At 44.9% G+C, this 19,792-nt stretch overlaps 1 protein-coding gene and 1 pseudogene across 5 annotated transcripts in view; one reads left to right on the top strand and one right to left on the bottom strand.

The window, feature by feature from the left end:
* The window catches only part of LOC118152323 (uncharacterized), a 41,302-nt pseudogene extending 39,742 nt beyond the window's left edge, over window positions 1-1,560 (bottom strand). Inside the window, exon 1 of the transcript XR_013533146.1 lies at window positions 453-1,560. The product of XR_013533146.1 is annotated as an uncharacterized LOC118152323 (transcript). The remainder of the gene's footprint in view (window positions 1-452) is intronic.
* Window positions 476-19,792, top strand: part of KLF3 (KLF transcription factor 3) — a 37,681-nt gene continuing 18,364 nt past the window's right edge. Inside the window, exons 1-3 of one of the 4 annotated variants that reach the window (XM_035293895.3) lie at window positions 476-744; window positions 8,176-8,281; window positions 16,946-17,041. In XM_035293895.3, the coding sequence (XP_035149786.1) occupies window positions 16,985-17,041 (57 nt within the window). In that variant the 5' untranslated portion in view covers window positions 476-744; window positions 8,176-8,281; window positions 16,946-16,984. Of the gene's footprint in view, window positions 4,902-8,175; window positions 8,282-10,124; window positions 10,366-16,945; window positions 17,042-19,792 lie in introns of those variants that run through there. The other 3 variants (XM_002745918.6, XM_078367392.1, XM_008993489.5) reach the window with 3 other exon arrangements.

Genomic DNA, 19,792 nt, shown 5'->3' with positions numbered 1-19,792 from the left:
CCCCCGGGCTCGGGCGGCGGCGCGGCGGCGGGGCCGAGCGGGCGGGGCGCGGGCTCCGGGGCGGAGGGCGCAGGGAGGGGACGCGGGCGGGGACGCGGGGCCGGGCGGGCTGGAGGGGGGGCGGAGGCCGCGCCGCGCACGCCCTGCCCCACGGCCGCGCCGCGCCTCGCGGGACAGGTTGGGCCGGCGGGGCGGCGCCCGGCTCCGGGGAATAATGAGTGTCTGTCAGGCCGTCCCCGGGTGACTGGGCGGGGCGGGGCGGAGGCGGCGCGGGAGGCGGGGGTGGCGGGGGAAGGGCGCAGGGCGGGGTGCGTGTTTGCGCGAGTGACTCGGCCGACCCCTCCGGCGGCTGCCTCCACCCAAGTGGGTGGGGACCCGCCCAGCCCGGGCGGCCGCGGCGGCTCCCTCTCCCCTCCCTGACCCTCCCACCCCGGGTCCCAGCCTCTACTTACCCCGCCAGCCCCGGGAGGCTCGCAGAGCGAGCGGCGCCGGCGTCATGTGACTGCCCGGAGTTGGTGCCAGGAGCCAGAGGGGAGCCAGGAGCGGAGCCGCGCGGAGCCGGGGCCCGAGCCGGAGCGCAACGAGAGCTCCCGTCGCACGCGCGCCCGTCCCCGTCCCCTGCGGCCGCCAACGCTAACGCCGCCCGGACTGGAGCCCTGACATTACTGCGCTCGAGGGGCTCCAGGCAGCCCGGATTCGGGCCTTTATTTCTCGTCGGCGGTGCCCCGCACCGCGCCTCGCAAAGTAAGTCCTCTCTCCCTCACCTCTGCTCCGCGCCCCGGCCCCTGCCGCCCGCCTCCTCCGCCGCTCTGGTTTCATTTTTTCCCCCGGAGGGGGCCGCAGGGAATGAGTTGGGGGTGCAGCGCTGCGGGCGGGTGGTGCGCCTGCGGGCTTGGGAAAGTGCGGCAGCCCCTCGCAGCCGGGGTGGGGGCGGAGGGCGAGCACGGGGGAGGGGACCACAGGTTCGCGGTGGAAAGTGAGGGGTTGAGGCGAAGCACCGTGTGGACCATGGGTGCGGAGGAGTGGGGCCGGCAGCGCCCGCCGCGGTCCGGGACAGGGCGCGGGCGGGGGCTCACCTGTGTGGTCCCCGGCCTCCGCCCGCCCGCTCACGATTCCCTCCAAAGCCCCAGAAATCTCCGTGCTCTCCGCGTGTGGCAACGTTGTTTGGAGAAAGGTAGCGCCGAGGCCTCGCGCTCCTGCTCCTCCCCCTCCCGGTGCCCCCCCAACCCCGGCTCCCGCGTCCTTCCCCTCCCCGCCCTCCGTCCGCGCCCCCCGCCGCCCCCCTCCCGGGACCCAGCGCTCGGTCACTTGCCGGGCAGAGCAAACTTGGAGCAGCCTCCCGGGCCCTCTGGAAAGGAACTCGGGGCAATTAGGACTGGAGGCAGCATCCCATTCTCCGTCCTGGAGCCCAGGAGCTGCCAGGGCGTCTGGATCCTCCGGGGCAGGAGAAATGAGCCGGCCGGGTTTGGAGAGTCCTCCTGGGGGCATGGAGAGAACCTGCCGCAGTGCCTGGAGCAAGGATTGCAGCCTGGCTGAAGGCGGAGGACGCCTTAGGCAACTGCCTGCAGCCGAGCCTGGTGGGGACCCAGGGACAGATCCCTGGACCAGGACCCATGGGACCTACCTAACATTTCCAAGTGGCAGATGGCAGATAAGACTTGGAATTGTCATATTCATTTTTTGGGCAGATTACTACTAACAAGGAGAAACACTTTTCTGGTTTAAATTTTATAGCAGTATACAATAATACTAGAAGAATGTGAATGGGACTTAATAAGTCAAGTTAAACGGAAATTGGAAATTGCTCACCTTCTTGTATTTCACTAAAATAAACATTTTACACTGAACCACTGAATTTCTTACTCAGAATTTACGTTTCCATTAATATAACTCAAGACACTTTAAATATATTGATTATTTTCTCATAAGAGTCTGGTTTATGGGGAAAAAGTATGAAGTGGTATCCTGACAAGTATGTGAAATATGCCAGCAAAATCAAGTGGGGAATAGGCCAGTTGTTCATTATAGGTTTTTCTACACAGCAGTTTTGTGCTACCCTATTCTGTATGAATTTGAGGAGCATTCGTACAAGAGAAATTCATCTGGATGATCTGCCTTACCCTAGGAAAGACTTGCTTTTAGGGGGAAAAACAGTCTGTTAGCATTAATATCTCCAATTTTTTTTTGAGTTTGTAATAGTGTTTAAATAAAGTGTCCGCGAATGATTTCTTCTGGTTTGAAAAGAGGTTAGTTGACTTTAGGCTGTTAATAGAAACCTGAAATTAGATGTTTGATTAAATTAAACTCCCTAGAGAAACTGATTTCTTCATTTCTGCAGTCAGTGGGCTTTGCTGCGAACTATTTATTAGAAGGTAAAAACCTAATGTACCATCTATCCGTAAGTTGAATGATGATACATTGTAAAGAACATTGAGCTTGCATGAAAGAGAATGCAAGTATGAAAGTCTCAACATGAAAATAACAAAGCAAAGTAGCTGCTTAGACCACAAAACCGTGTCAGATACAAAACAACAGGGCTTTGCAGAAAGCTATTCTTTTATTCACTGCAAAGTTTCTAAATTAAAACCCAATTTTGTTGCTATGGGCACAGTGATGCTTCTTTTTTTCCTTTTTTCCTTACCTGTACTTACATCTGTACACACCAGATTCTTAAATCTCTGATAATGTAAGCTTGAGTTAAACAGTCCTGGCTAACGAAGTAAAGAGAAATAATGGAAAAGGAACTGTGAATGGATTTTACTATCTTAAAAATAACCCAAAGGGAAAATAGACATTTTAGAATGTCTTGTAGAAATTAGTACTCTGGCGTACAGATTATGTGATAATTTTTAGATTAAATGTTAGAAACAGAAGCACATTCTTAAAAGGAAAATTTCTGTAAATGTGTGTATATGCTGAACAGATGAGCAGCTCTGCAAAAATGTGTATAACTGCATTTGAAAAAGACAGTGAAAATTTTGGGTTGCTCTAGATGTCCCACAGCCTGTCTTGGAATTCTGTGACTAAAGGAGGCTTACCATTGCTCCAGTTTTAGTTCTGTGGGGTACCTAAATTGTAATCTGAATTCCTAACACAGTGCTCTATCTTCATTTTCCTCATGATGCACTGAGGCTGAACCATAATCATTACCCTAACCTGGAATTTGACCAGAGCTAGGGACTAGCCATTGGGATGGGGCAGAAAGAGACAAAAGAAATCAGAAGGGAGGCTAGTTTTCATTAGGGAGGTCTCTGCTGCTTGAATATGATAAAATCACATTTCACTTATGATGTTTACTGTATGTGGCAGCTCTTATTTGTAAATAGGGCAAGTCCCCTGTATAAAGCTGGTGTTATTATTCACACCCATAGAACAAACACCTCCACCCCACTGTTGTTGTCTTAAAAAACTCCAGCTGCTCATGAATATAGGGTCAGGGAGGGCCGGCTAAATGTTTCTCTGTGCTTTCTCTCCAGCACAGCCAGCAGAGCTGTTTCCTGTTCTTTGTTTCAAGGCTGGGGTTTGCGTCATACATTCCAAGTGGCATATGTGTGCTCTTTCCTGTTTCAGGCTGTTTTCTGGTAGATCAGTAGCCCAGAGCAGGCTGAGGTCCCTGCCCCTAAACTCCGTATCCCCACCCATGGAGTTATCATGTCTCTACACACTTGATATTGCTTAAGATGACTGTGTTATGTCATAATGAGAAGTCAGTTAAGCTTTCTACGTCCACCCTTTGCTCCACTGCATTTGTCTGGGTGAATAAATGGTTTTACCTTCTTAAATTTTTCGTTGGCACATTGTGATTTGGGGGAAATTTCCATCCGTCTTGGCAAAGAAACCTAAAGGAGTTTTGTTTTTGTTTGTGATTCTTGTGTTGAGGTGGTTAGGGTGTTTGTTCTAAGATAGGCATTTTGCCCTGAAGCTGTCAATTTTGGATCAGGAATTAACACCTTGCAGTTTAGAAGACCTAGCATTATCTGAAAGATGTGGCCCACCCTTGTTCCCATTTAACCCAGGATGCTCCAGGTGGCTTCGGTGGATGGAGGATTTAAGCAGTGTTGCCAGCCTGGGCTTAGTTCAAAGTCCTGCTTGTGTTTGGAAGAAGAAATCTTTGGAAAAATCATTGAAGCAAAGCATAAGACATTGAGAAAATCCCAGGATTATTTCTTTTTAAGGACAAAGATTTAAATATCAGGATAATGTTTTAAGGACAAAAATTTCACTGTACAATATTCTACATCTCATTTTCAACCTGTTCTTAAGAATTAAGCTCAAAGAAAAGGAGAACTGGCAATAACAAATTCATTCAATGATAGATCGTTTGGAAAATTTTAACCTGCTATTTTGAAAACAGAAGAAGAATGCTCTTCTCATTTTCTTTTTGCAATAACATTTTTCATTATTTTTTAAATATTCTGTCGGGGGTTAATGAATTTCTGAGTTAACTATTTAAGACCTATCTTAATATCATTTTTCTTTTGGTTCCTGAGAAACTAAGATTTAAGGAAATATTTGGTTGAAAAAGAAAAGTTTTGGAAAGTTCTTTTATAAACTTATTTGGGGATTTTCTTTTTTAATGGAAAGGAATAATCTACAACGTCACCATGGAATTAATTCAAAGAGTTGCTGAAGCAGCAGATCAGGCCCTCTGCTCCCCATAATTGATAATGGTGCTTTGGTTTTAAATGTCACATTCCACCACATTCTTTATGTGCAAATGGAAAGTATAAAATATGGTATTAAGAGGGTTACTTGGATCAGTTACTTGGCTACGGATAACCTTCTGTGGAAAAGGCCGGGAGTTTTGGAAGTCCCACCAAGTTCTTTCTCCTTCGGGAAAAGCATCTTGAAATACTAAGCTGACCTGCAGGACAAGAGGCTTTTAAGCTTAAAATTCAAAAGTAAGTCATATGGAAGCAGGTTTTTTGTTTGTTTGTTTTGATTCCAAAGTTGTTAACAGTCTAACTAGGTTTGGTAAACAGTCTATATTTGGCTTTTGGAAAACTCTCCTCTCCCTTTTGTGCAGGGAGATGAAGTGGTTGATAGAGGTGATCAGGGTCTAATATAGTCTATCAGAAAAATGTTTTGCAAGCTTTTAAATGCGAAGCTGAAGAGTTGAGGAAAATTATACTATCTTATAGTGGGTATAATTACAAAAAAATGGGAATAAGAGTTTTATTTGACCATATATATAAACCCTGATGCTTAATTCCATGTGTCTCCATCTCCCCTTGAGAACTTGCCTTCTTAATATTTTCACATCAACATTTTTGCTATAAAATGACAGCTTTCTTTTGTAGTATTTCTTGTTCTCTGTTTTCACACCCAGTTGTGTTAAAGAAAAATAAATATAGGGAACCTCATTTTTTAAGGTACTGAGAATCAAATTATTCTGGAACGTGGACTCTTTCTAAAGTGCTTCATTTATCATTGGTTCTAGCTTTTTAAAAAAATAAATCTGCAGAACCTTAAAACAGTTGATGTCTGGTTTGCTAGTATGTGATATTCTAGTCAGAATTCCTCCTGGGAGTGAGTTGGGTTGTGATGGTCGCTCGGTTTGCAAGACCACTCTGTTCCTTTCTTAGACCCTGTTTCTCATCTTAAGCAGTCATGCCGGAGCTGGAGACAGGAAACCAGACAGCAGTCTGCCCTGATAAGGAATGGCATTGTCTGAAGGGGATAGCCCTACTTTCCCCCCAACTCAGCTCTCCTTCCTTGAACTTTAGTAGTCATAGAAGAAGCACAATGCTGTTGACAGTTTCTGAATTAGAACTAGGATTAATCTCCTCCAAAAAAAAAAAAAAGTCTCCTCAGGCGGTCGTGGTGGCTCACCCCTGTAATCACAGCACTTTGGGAGGCCGAGGTGGGTAGATCACCTGAGGTCAGGAGTTCTAGACCAGCCTGGGCAACATGGCAAAATCCCATCTCTACCAAAAGCACAAAAGTTAGCTGGGCATGAGCCAGGCATGGTGGCACACACCTGTAATCCCAGCTACTCGGGAGGCTGAGGCAGGAGAATCACTTGAACCCAGGAGCCAGAGGGTGCAGTGAGCTGAGATTGTGCCACTGCACTCCAGCCTGGGCAACAAGAGCGAGACTCCATCTCAAAAAAAAAGGTGTCCTCTTAACTGGCCCTGTCCTGATTCTGTAATGTGGCCATACTCCAATGGAACATTTGAAAAAAAAGAAAATGATCTGTATGTTTTGTATCTGTTGGTCAGAGTTTGTAGTAAAGTTCTTTCTTTGGCAAAACAGGTTCCTGGAGGTTTTTGAAACTCACTCCATTGTGTCGGCAGGCTGAATTCATTATCATTTCTCCATTTAATTATTTGGAAGGTCTGGAGACAGAAGAGAGTAAGTTCAGTGGCCCTCTAGCCCATGCATTTCATGTACCTCCTGGGTCTGGCTCTTATCCTGTTTCCAGTAAGGGGTTGCTCCTTGAGGCAGGCCCTTTGCAGGAGGACCCAGAATTGCCCTGCTTAGCCCAGGACATCCTCAAGATGGTTGCCGATCTCTGGAAGGCTTGGGGATCCCACCACAGATGGCCCAGAGCTAGTCTTAACCCATATCAGTGGAGTTTGGCCAAATCTTGACATAAGAGATCAAACCAATATTGAGGTCAGGGGATTCTACCCTGGAGAGCGACCTGTGAATCAAGCGTGGGGTTTTTTTCTCCTTTGGCCTATATGTTGTTCTTTCTACTACTACTGTTGTTTAAGTGTAATCACTGAGACCCACTCCTTTATCTTTTCCTGTACTTTACACCCCTGGTACCTTCCAAAGCTTCACACTCCAAAGCCACTTTCGTTTGTAAGATCAAGTTCCTGTTCCGCTGAGTGTCCAAACTAGGGAGTTTTTCTCCTGGGCTCCCAAAGTTTTCACGTTTACTTTGAGTTTCAGAAGATGACATGTCAGGCTGGCTTCACTAGCCGCTGGACAGCGTTTCCATGTGGGACACCTGGTGTGCCATCATTCCAGGGCCCTTGCCCTTGATTTATCGTAGCACGTGAGAAGTGTAGTTTGACATCCATTCATTTACTCATCTCACAAGTATTTATTGAGTACCTACTTATTAGAGCTAATCTCAAATTATGTGCAGTCATTACTCTGAGTTGTACCATAGGATGGAGTAGACCTGCAGTGATCTAACCTGAAAAGGCATTTTGAAATCTTAATTGCCTGCTGGAACCTCCCCGGGCCCTGCTTCCCATGGGCCAGTGTGGCCGTGCACACCCACACCCTCCCTACTGGGGAGTGACCCCAGCATGAGGAGATGTTACCTAAAAGTCGGTCCCACAGCGCAGGCTCTGAAGCGGAACAGAAAGTGCCCAGGTCTGCAGGCAGAAACACTTATGTTCCTGGCTGCAGCTCCAACCAGCTTTGTGAAATTGGGCAAGTCGTTTCACCTCTGTTCCTCCATTTCCTCATTTCTAAAATGGGGATGAGGACCTGACCCTTCCACCTTTGTACAGTTATTATAAGGATTTCCGTACTTACTTGGGTCAAGCTGCCAATTTTTCTCAGCAGTTATATGGACAATTGCAGGTGCACTGGCTAGGAAGAATAATCGCCTAATTTGGGGCCTTCAGAATATGTCTTTTGATCTTGCATCCAAGTGTGCATACTGAGACAGGGTGGGCAGCAGGGGCCAGTTGGGAGGAGTGGAAATGGTCACTACTGTAAATAGACTGTCCCCACATTGTGTCTTCTCCAGGGACCAACCTGTTCACAGAAATCACTATCCTGCACTTACTGTTGGTGGTGTAATGTCCTCTGCTTGGGGAGGTGGTAGAGTGATGTGCCAAGGCTACCAGTCTTGAAGTCAAACTACCTTGGGTTCGAGTCCTGGCTCTACAAGTTAGCAGCTGTGTGATATTGGGTAGATTACTTGACCTCTCTGTTTCAGTGTTTTGTTTTGTTTTGTTTTTTTCAGTAAACTGGGAAGGTAGTAACCACCTCACAGGCATTAAATGGCAGAGTTCATGTAAAGAACAGTACCTGGTGATTACCAATCCTGAAGGTGGCAGTGATTGGCAGGAACCCTGGGACATCACTTAGCCCTTGCTCTCATTGATCCTTTTTCAAAAACCTATGTTTGTGTACACACCCATTCCCCCAGCAGTTTTCTCCCCCTCTTCCTCTCCTCCCTTTCTCGCTCTCTTTTTTCTATTTTAGATTTTAAAACAGAGTTGAGAGCTCAACACTAGACTTGTTTAGAAGACCTCACTGAGTGGATAATAAATTCTTTGAAGATGGCACCGATAAGGTCTCTGGAGTACAGGTGAGGGGCCAGGCTAAGGTTAGGGGCAGTAACTTGTTCTTAGGAAGTTTGGTTTACTAGGTCTCCCTTAGAGTTAGGCCCTTCACCCCTATTACTTGTTTAAGGGAGAGATTTCAAGTGCATTCAGAGGGAGAGGGAAATGATTGTGGAACTCCTACTATGAGCTAAGTGCTCTTACCTTAGCTCCTTCAGCTTGACATAAAAACTTCATTCAGGGAACAAGTCTGATCTCCTGTGGGGAGTGGGGAGGGGGCCCTCTCAGGAAGACTGAGGCCTGCCTGCCTGTCCTTTCCAGTACTGCTGGCAGTGTGGCACGCACCACTGGGAAAGCAAAAAGGCCCAGCGTATCTAGGTAAGAAGAGGCGGCCTTGGATTCCCCCAGGGAGCAATCAGCTGGCTTCGAGAAATGGGGAGGGCCTTGAGCTGCTCTTTGAAGAATTAGGAGGATTTAGATAAGCCGGAAGGGGAGGGGGCATTCCATGCTGGTTGCCCAGCATCAGGGCCAAAAATGAACAAAGGCCTGGGGGGGGTGGGCAGGGCAGCCAGCATGAAGGGCACTTGTTGGAGCAGGGGGCAGCTGCTGGGGAACGGGGTGCCAAGCATGGGCGCCTGAGCCCACTGTCAGACCCAGGGAGTGCATAGGAGGGAGGTTTGTGAGCTGGGAAAGGACAGGAGGAGAAGAGGACTGTGAAAAACATCGGTGGCCAGGGGCTAGAGCTGGACTGGAGAGGCCGAGAGAGACCAGTGGCAGAGAAGCTGCAGCTAGCTACACAGGCCCCCAAGGCAGCAGTGGAAATGGGGAGAGCTAAGGAGGTGAGGACGGCTTTGGAGGTGGCCTCTGGGTTTCCATGGTGAAGAACCAGAAAATAAGGCCAGTGGGAGGTGGGGAGGGGCAGCCTTAGAGGCAGGAACGAAGAGGAGTCGGGTGGGCTTGGGCCACGTTGAAAGCAGTGGTTCCAAATGCTTTTCTCTTTTCTGCTTATTTTTAAAGGGAGAGGGCAGGCTTTGCCCATAGTTTTGTATCCAGAGGTTCAGTGGCTTTCTGGGAGGAACTTCAATGGAGAATACTTAGGAGTGGGGGGAATGATCACCACCCCACTGTTCCTTCTGGTTATTTTTAAGGTTCCAGCCATCCCTGTTCAGGCCGGAATTTCCAGGAACTGGCTGCTGCCCAGCGCCAACTGGTCCCTCCCAGCCTCCTACTCCCTGCAGGGTGGGGCCCCATGGGTGGAGGCTCCTGAGGGTGGAGTTGGGTGGGTCTCCAGTGATAGGGAGGGCATGAGCAAAAGCAGATGAGAGGCAGCGTGGCCTCACGCAGCCCTTCTGGATTTGATTATATAACGCTTCACAGAAGAGAATTGTGAGGGCTTAGGCGAGGCCTTGTGAGATATGTACACAACAGGATTAGACATTATGGGTATTTTTCAATTTAGCTTGGGTTGCTTGCCCTTAAAACTAAAACACAAAATTGTCAGTGAGCATAAACAAGTGTGTAACCCTAGTAGGGAAAATGACTTGAATTTGCTGTAATTTCTCTGAGGAGGGTGTGGAATGCCACTAGCCAGATGGCCTTGAACTTGCCAGGGTAGCATGGGTGTGGGTGTCCCGCCCCCAGCCCTGCTTTGCTGGGCCTCCCGTTTGGAAAAGCGTCAGGCTTTTGCTTGGTTGTTACCTTTGCACCTGTCCTTATTGACATGCAAAATCAATTGCTTCACTTGGTCTTTCCGAAGTACAGGGTGTGGGCAGAATCTTATCTGAAGCCATGTCCTGTTTGGACAAGTTGGACTTGCCTTGGCAACCCTCCATAGGGTGGAGCAGATGGGTGGAGCAGGAAAGTAAAATTGGGTGGCTTGTTAGCTGAGAGAGGAGAGAGGGCGGGCTGTTTGCTCACTGGATCATTATATTTCATCTGAAACGAAATAATTAACTTCCATTTACAATACACATTAATGCAAAATAACTAAGTCAAAAGGGGCAAAGATTTAGAAACATCCCGTGGAAGTTTTCTACTTCTCAAACCAGCACTAGAAGAGTAAGACAGGTGAAAATCTCGGAGTGGCATGAAAATTTCCAAGAATTTCCAGGTAGGTGCCATCGCGCTAAGCTTTTCTTAAGAGAGCCTCCAGCTTAAAAATACCAGCTTAAAAATCTGTTGCCTGTCCCCTGTATTTCTGGACAGGGCAATTGCCCGTAAATACTCAAGCCTTAGAGAGATTTTGAAGAATTTGTGTAAAGAAACGAGAGAAAAGTTTCTCTGGACAGGAAGTTTAGCTACAAGGATGTTGCTTGCCTGCCTTGTCCTCCTAGCCAATAATTACACACACATGCACACACAGCCTTTTTTTTTTTTTTTCTCTAAAGTTCCTTTGGGGAGTAAGGGTGGGGGAAGATAACATGTTTTCTCTTTTAAAAATCCAAATACTTGGAAGAATAGAAAGGGCCACCTAGTGATGGTGTGTTGCCGTATTGCTCCCTACACCTAGCTGAGGTCAGCTAGGAGACTGAGGTTTGTTTGGAGGAAGGCAGGTGAGTTGGAGGTTCACGGTCAGTCCTGGGTTGGGGAAGATAATGCAGGGACACTTTGAGGATCTGTGGGAAGAAATGAGGGCATGGAAAAGGGAATAAATAGGGAGATAAGAAGGGAGAATGTCAGAGGCAGGTCTTGCTCTAACCCCAAGAAACAGGGAGGAAACTGCTTCTGAAGGTACACATTGTCTCTCCACCTTCCTCTTCCCTCCTCCCTCAGGAAAGGGCAGGCAGTCATCTCTAAGGTCGTTTCTGTAATAAATCATGCTGTAGCCTCCAGGCAAGCTGCTCTCAGAGGAGGTTTAGTAACCTCCTAGCCTCGTCTTCCATGAAGGACTGCGGACTGCCTGTGTGTTTCTAAGCCCTGCAGCTCACCGGCAGCACCGCCCCCACCCCACAGAGCAGCAGTGCACAGGCCTAGGACCACTGGATGGGGTTCCAAAGCAGGACTGCATTACTTCTGAAATTTCATGTCAGTGATTCACCAAGCCTTTTAATCTTCAAGCCCTTTAAGCTATGTCTTGCGTTTTGACAGAAATTTGACCCTTATTTTAACATCGGAAAAGTCAGAAGTATAGGTGGAAAGAGAGTGAAGGGAAATCCGTTTCTCGTTTTTGAGGATCATTCAGTATTATTGGCCTTTCTGTGCAAAATAACACAGCTGGGGAAGATGGCATTAGCTCCAGTTACGGAAAATTATTTTGGCGGTGGTGATGTTCCTATATATTTTTGCTTTTAAGCACCTCGATAACTTAGAAAGTTTGATAAAAAGCTTTTCCCTTTTTCCCCCTTTTAGATGCAGTTTTGTTATCCTGGTATTGCTTAGTTTATTTAGCCTTAGAATGTGTTTCTAAGACTTGCTAAGCTAGTTAAACGTAATGAAGATGTAAATATGTTTAGGATTGGAAAATTGTCATCAGAAAAAACACAGAACCACATTTAGGGCCTCCTCCTCTCTGTGATACTCACATAAAATGATAAATAGAATTCCTGAGCCTGGTTAAAACCCAGTAGGTTTTAAGACCCCCAACGTTGGCAAACTGGATTTTTACTGCGGTGTCCTGGTCTCTAATGCCTGTTTTAGTGCGCCACCTACTGGTTCTACTTAAGATTGCCGTCAGTGCTGTGTAATAGATTTTCTAGGCATTTGTGGTTTATTTAGCATTCTCACAGAGTGTTAATAACCCCATTGCACTGAGCCGAGTTTAGGGACCCGAATTCTTCCAGTGCTTAAAGTTACTTCTCAGTTATGTGGAAACCACGTTGAAGACTTGACAGTCACTCTTTTATGATTCTAGACCAGAACCTGTTAAGAAATCCATACCAATGACAGAAGTGGTCCCTCTACTCAGAGATATGGGTGCAAAGTATAGAATCTTTTTGCAAATACATAAACAAAAGCCCAATTGCTGTTCATTTGTTTCATTTTCTTTCTAAATTTCATTCCTTCCTAGCTTAGCTTCCCTATCTTTATTACAAGTTTTGATTATTGTAATAATAAACTTGGCCAGGTACAGTGGTTCATGCCTAAAATCACATCATTTTGTGAGGCAGATCACTTGAAGTCAGGAGTTCAAGACCAGCCTGGCCAACATGGTGAAACCCTTTCTCTACTAAAAGTACAAAAATTAGCCAGGCGTCATGGCAGGCACCTGTAATCCCAGCTACTCGGGAATCTGAGGCAGGAGAATCACTTGAACCCAGGAGGCAGAGGTTGCAGTGAGCCGAGATCATGCCACTGCACTCCAACCTGGGTGACAGAGTAGAACTCTGTCTCAAAAGAAGAAAAAATAGAAATAACAAACTTTAAAAATAGACCACAGATGTATAGAAAGCTGTCCCACCCACCACCACTACTCCCAAGAAGTTCCTGTTAACAGTTTTGGGTGTGTGGTTCCAGGCATTTTCTTTGCATGTCCTTTATCTTCTTGTTTTATATCCTGTGACTATCACTAAAAGCATCGTCATGTAAAAGCTATTTTAGAAGCTACCCATTTAGGAACAGAGTGCATTTGATTCTATTCATTGTGATAGTTGAATTCTGCACAGACTTTTTTTTTAATGTCCAGGGATTCATTATTTAGTTAGGAGTTTTAAAATTAGGTATTCTAATCCTATCACTCCTTTGTTTATTAACTGAAATACTTCTGTAATGAGAATATCCGTTCATCAACATTTGGATTACTTTGAGGTACAGTTCTGAGCAAATAAACATAGCTTTGTAATTATTTTTTAATAAAAGCAAATCAGGCTTTGTTTGTGCCAGTGGTTTTTACTAGACTTTATGTTTCTGTTAGGATTACAAGTCTTGCATTTCCTTAAACTTAGATAAAACAAAAAAGTTAAGGCTGGGCGCGGTGGCTCGCCCCTGTAATCCCAGCACTTTGGGAGGCCGAGGCGGGTGGATCACGAGGTCAGGAGATCGAGACCATCCTGGTCAATATGGTGAAACCCCGTCTCTACTAAAAATACAAAAAATTAGCTGGGCATGGTGGCATGTGCCTGTAGTCCCAGCTACTCGGGAGGATGAGGCAGGAGAATTGCCTGAACCCAGGAAGCGGAGGTTGCGGTGAGCCGAGATCACGCCATTGGACTCCAGTCTGGGTAACAAGAACAAAACTCCGTCTCGGAAAAAAAAAAGAAAAAGTTAACAATAGTGATTTAAATAACGTCTTAGTGATAAAAAGATATAGCAGGTTAATGTGTAATTCATTTCTAAAAGGATTCAGTAGTTGTTGCTGTGGCCATTAGACAAAGTCATTGAAAGCTTTGTGAGCTAAATAGTGGACTTAGAATTTGAACCAAAAGGAACTCCAGAGCCCATCATCTTAATTTATTCTACTGTGCTGCAGTTAGTGGTAGTAAAGAGTGCAGGGTAACATGAAGTGTGGAGATGGTGGCCTCGCGCAGAAGCTGTGACAGTAGTACAGTTGTGAAATGACAGGGCCTTATAGGAGACCTCATCCAGGATGGAGGCAGCTGTTAACTTTGAATCTAGTCTGAGTTTTATTTAAGGACGGGGGATAGACCTCTGAGGCGAGGGTATGTTAGCAAAGAGGCAAACACCAGACGTTTTTGCTCCAGAAGTTGGAACAAACACATTTAGTGTTGTGTGTACAGAATATATAGCCAAAATTTATGTGCATGTGGATATAAATGAGGGCAAAAGGTGTGTGCGTGTGTTTTTTACTCTCATTTGATAGACCTAAATCTTAGAGAAGTAGGTAAGGGAGGCGTGGTCTGCATTTTGCAAATGATCACACTTACGCTGTGGCTGGGCTAGTTTGCAGTCTCTGCTTGAGTCTCAAGACCGTAGCTCTTTACCTATACAACTGAGAATGTGAATGCTTTTATTTAGAAGGATTTGCGGCCGGGTGCAGTGGCTCACGCCTCTAATCCCAGCACTTTGGGAGGCCAAGGCAGGTGGATCACCTGAGGTTGGGAGTTTGAGACCAACCTGATTAAGAAACCCCGTATCTACTAGAGATTCAAAAAATTAGCTGGGCATGGTGGCGCATGCCTATAATCCCAGCTACTCGGGAAGTTGAGGCAGGAGAATCGCTTGAACCTGAGAGGCGGAGGTTGTGGTGAGCTGATACCACACTATTGCACTCCAGCCTGGGCAACAAGAGCAGACTCCATCTCAGAAAAAGGGGGGATTTGTATCAAGATACTGTCTAGTGTAATAGATGAGCCTGGAAGAGTGAATTCAGTGTAAAAAGCTGGGGGTGCAGAGGTGGGAGGCTGCCACAGGGCGGCCAGCGGTGAGTCAGGGCTGCCAAATGATCTGACCTCATTGATGTAAGCAAGAGATCTCACATCTTTTGTTTATGGTCCACTGTGGGGCACTGGATGACAGTTCTTAGACCTACGTTCATCCATACAGCTGCTAGGCTGGGAACTGGTTAATAATAGATCCCAAGACACAAAAGCGTTTTCATCCCTCATTATGAAATCATCTATTTTTCACTGGCTGTTGGGGTTTGTTCTTGCTGGGATACATAAGAGGGTAGTAGCACCATTGATTTGAGCAGCTTGGTATCAAATTGTGTTTGCAGATTATAATACGCCCTGTGATGTAGGAAAATACAATTTTGAAGTCAGGGCCTTATGTCGAGTTATTGATGAAATTCACATGTTGTCATGAGATTCAAAACAGGCTTTCTTCAGCGAATCAATGAAGCACAAGAACTACATAGTATTACTTCCATAACTGTGTATGAAGCTATCGTAGTATAACCTGTGGAGCACCAACACAACAAACTACAGGGCTGCCCTCATGGTGATGGGGATGGGGGTTGTTAACACTGAAATGCAAGAAGTCATCCAGAACCCGGGACTCCTGCAGCTTCTTCAGCTGGAACTCGCTCTAGAACTTGTTCACTTTGCCACCCAAACCAGGGTGATCTATAAAGGCCTTACCTCTAACCAAAGCACTGAGCACCTAAACCAGATTTGACTAGCGAGTGCCTGAAGTCGATTTCTGAAAATGTGTCTAATAGCAGGACAGTGTTTCTCAAACTGAGGAGACAAACTGAACGTTGAGCAGACTGAGTATTTCGTCTTGTGAAGAAGCAGTTGGCTTCATGTAGATTACTGTTAGGAGGGGGCTATACAGAACACAGAAGAAAATAAAAGCGATGACAAGCAGAGAACAACAGAAGAAAAGGACATTTCCTTTACAGTAGGCTCATTTTCTAATGAGGAGAAATCTGAGTAAAAGCAAGCTAATATTCTTCATATGTGAAAAGTGCTTAGAAAACAATAAGAAGTTGTACAGGGGTGTCAAGACCTAAGTAGACATTTCTCAAAAGAAGAAATCCAAATGGTCAATAAAGCTGAAAAAAGTAACTTCAATAACCAAATCAATTTAGAATAAAAATCATTTGCCATGTTGAGACTAACAAGTTGGCAAGGTGTTTATCTTTTATAACACAAGTGATAACACATTTTGCTGGCGGAGGTTTGGGGAAACAGGTTGTATTTTATTAATGAAAATAATAGTTCATCTTTGCCAGATGATGCATCAGATGCTTTGGAAAATGTACATAATTCTTACCCAGGAATTCCCGTACAGAAAATTTATCTTAAAAATTAATGGTGTGCAGAAGGATATATTTAAAAGGCTCATTGCTGCTTGTAATGGTGAAAATTTAGGAGCAACCTAAGTGCCCACTAAAAAGGCATAAGTTAAGTAAACTGATGTGTTCACACAGTGGCACGAGGGATTTTATGGTGCAAAATCAGACTTACTGAAAAAGAAACGTTTTCACAATAAATTGTTCAGTGAAATGATGGGCACTAAATAGCATGTACACTGTGAGCCCACTCTTAAAGAGGGTTTGTTAGCATGAAAATGAGATTTTAATGATGGTTGGTTCTAGATTTTCTTTTTGCTTGTCTTTTTTGCCCCCTAATTTTCCTGTAACCAACATAAGGGGAAAGGGGAAGGTGCTTAACCATCACATGTAATGTGAACCTCTGTAAAGAGTTGCCCAGCAATCCAAGCAAGCTTTGCCGCTCAGAAGGGGCCGTACATATTGTTCCAGAAATGTCAGGGTTTATGTATTGAGTTAGAAACGCTGGTTGCTTCTCATCTGGTTATGACCAAGGAGTCTGATTTTAATTATGTAAATGGCATCTTTCATAGGTAAGGGAAACCAATTCCAGCCATTCTAGGGGTGGGGGAAAAAAGGAGTGGAAAGGTGGAATGAGGAGTATTATATTTTATTTTACTTTTTATTTATTTATTTATGGTTTGTTTGTTTTTTTTTCTTTTTGAGATGGAGTCTTGCCACATCACCCAGTGGATGGAGTTACAGTGGCACCATCTCGGCTCACTGCAACCTCTGCCTTCCGGGTTCAAGCAATTTTCCTGCCTCAGCCTCCCAAGTAGCTGGGATTATAGGCATGTACCACCACACCCAGCTAATTTTTGTATTTTTAGTACAAACGGGGTTTCACCTTGTTGGCCAGGCTGGTCTCGAACTCCTGACCTTAGGTGATCCACCTGCCTCAGCCTCCCAAAGTTCTGGGATTACAGGGGTGAGCCACTGCGCCCAGCCTATATTTTATTTTTACTAGTTTGTCTTTAAAGTACCCTTGAGATTTAGATGGATACCTTGTTTTGTTTTCTAGGCCATACACCAGAGCACCCTAGAAGGTTTAACTAAAAGAATGCTCATGTTTGACCCAGTTCCTGTCAAGCAAGAGGCCATGGACCCTGTCTCAGTGGTAAGTCTTCCAAAATGGAACAGCTCACCTTATTTTTTCCAAGTGATGATAACATTATTGTGTGTTGAATTACTCCTTAGAATCACTCATTACTTGACAGGCATTTCATAGGCAAACTTTTTCTCAACATCCCTAGGGATTCAATAGAATCCCTAGGTATGAGTGAGGGAATTACTGTCCTAGCTGCTATGGGTCCTTTAATAAATGGGTTCTGTGCTTCCTTAAGACCTGTGCCTGGCATCCCCGTAAGATATAATCAGCATAGGACTTAGGCCATAGGCAAATCCTCTTGGTACAGAAGTAAGTTTACAAAAATTCCTCAGCCCTTTTGTGTGTAAAAATATATTAAGAATAGAATGATTTGCTTAAAACCAATGACAACAGCCATATGGAGCTGTGACTATATGAAAGATGACTGAGGGAAGCCAGCGAGAGAAAGAACTTGGCAGTGAGGACAGAATCTCATTTACTTGGAAGAGACTGGCTGTGTAGGAATTAAGTTCATTGTCCTTTTCAGCACCTTAGCGCCAAGCCAGCCCCTCCTGTGAGCCAGGCCACTAGCTGCTTTTAGGCCACCAGGGACTAGCAAGGTTTCTGTAGGTACAACATCAGTGCCATGGAGGGGAGACATGGTGACAGAAAAAGGTGTCTTGACTTCAGAGACAGGAGTGGTTTCAACTTGAGAGATCTGCTTGAGTGAATATTGAATAACAAGGCAACGCCCCCACTCTGTCTTGCTCTTTTCTTCCACGGGCTTGGAAAATATTCACAAGGGGGAAAGCTTGGCCCAAGTTGTGTATCTGAAGGTTGGTAATAACACGCTTGCAAAATTAGATCATCCTTATGCATTGGCTCTGGAGGTTCCTGCCAAAAATGTTTATACAAGACACGGGGGTCACTCCAAGGCCCTTGGAGCTGAGTTGCCATGGATATTACTAAGCCAGTGAAGTGTTTACCAGTATCTATAATGGGAGTTAAGACAGAGGGGCTTTAAGGAAATAACATTTACATTCCAGCATGATAACTGAGTAGCCGAGTGTCTGAATATGGTAGCAACCGAGCAATAAGGATTTTATTAATCAAAAAACTAAATTATTCTTTTTTTTTTTTTTTTTTTTGAGATGGAGTCTTGATCTGTTGCCCAGGCTGAAATGCAGTGGTGTGATCTCAGCTCACTGCTGCCTCCATCTCCAGGGTTCAGGTGATTCTCCTGCCTCAGCCTCCCCCGTAGCTGAGGCACCCACCACCACACCCAGCTAATTTTTGTATTTTCAATAGAGACAGGGTTTCATCATGTTGGCCAGGCTGGTCTTGAACTCCTGACCTCAGGTGATCCACCTGCCTCAGCCTCCCAAAGTGCTGGGATTACAGGCATGAGCCACCGAGCCTGGCCAGAAAACTAAATTACTTCGAATGTTACACGGTACTGTCATTGTATTCATCAAATCCCCCTCCCCGCCATTACTGCATGATCACCACGTTAGAGGAAAATGAAGGTATAAAATTTCCCCATTAATTATATTTTTGGAATAGGAATAGAGGTTTTCAGCACTGGAGAATGATTGATTTTACAAACGGTGCAGAGCCACCAGTGATGCATTTTACCGTTCAGTGTACTTCCAGTGCTTTTAATCAGGCATGAAAATCAGGCTCAAGAGTCCAATAGAAAGCTAAAGGGAAGATCCACAGTGCTAAATTGGTGTGATATGTATAATTAAGTGTGAGGAAATGCACTTAACTGAAAAAAATGTAGAGTAAAATGAATTTGAAGTCACTGTTAAGCCCGCATTGTTATAACATGTTAATGCACGAAGTTAAAATATGTAGACATGTTTTTGCAGTTAATGATCTTTTCCTCCTTCATGTGCTAGATTTCAACTGTAACTGGCATTTTTAGAATTGAGTTTCACCAAAAGTTACTGCCAGTCCTTAAAATGAAGGTGTTTTTGGGTTTTTTTTCTTTTTTTGGTTTTAACTTTTTTCAGCAGGAAGTCTTTTTTTCTTAATTCAGTGAAACCTCAGTTAACAGAAACATTTGAGGAGTGGGGTGTTAAAATGGTTTTACTTTAAAAAATTAAAAAGCTTTTGTTCCTACTCTTAAATCTTCAAATTTCATCTTTTCTGTCTTCATAGGTGAAGGATATTAAACCTAATTTATTATTGCTTTTCTTTTCCAAATTCAGTCTTTGACCTGAAGATCAAAGTCTTTGGCTATTCAAGTCAGTGTTGTAAACATTAAGGCACAATAGGACATTGTAAAAACATTTTAATTTCTACTATGAATAAAAATATTTTATGATAACTTATTTCTCCCCTTCTTCCCGCCCCCTAAAAGGAGAGCACAGCAGAAGCAGTCTGCTCATTTGGTCTTTTGCTACGTGTCATTTCCCTCTTAACCAAATATAAGCGCTCATACTGTTCTCCACTAAGCCTTGTGCTGTGAGGCTTGGGGTCACACTATTAAAATTTGCAAGAATGAGGAACAGAATAGACTTTGCCTCCCCAAGTCTGTGCCTTAAATCTCTGCTACTCGCTGTCCACCCAGTGTTGACAAATCACCAGCAGCAATCTGAGCTTCCGGTTTTGTGGGGTTTTTTTTGTTTTTTGGGTTTTTTTTTTTTTAATTACAAAATATGAAACTGTGTGTAAAAAAATGCACATGTACATAAATTGTGGGTTTTCTTTATTTTTTACTGTTTCCCAAAAGATTGAAAATTAAAGGATTTAATTCAGGAAGTTAGCAAGAAAACA

This window comes from Callithrix jacchus, chromosome 3 (assembly GCF_049354715.1).
Source record: "Callithrix jacchus isolate 240 chromosome 3, calJac240_pri, whole genome shotgun sequence".
Classification (NCBI taxonomy): domain Eukaryota; kingdom Metazoa; phylum Chordata; class Mammalia; order Primates; family Cebidae; genus Callithrix; species Callithrix jacchus.
The sequence above is the reverse complement of the archived record's forward strand: the minus strand, read 5'-3'. Positions and strand labels throughout refer to the sequence as shown.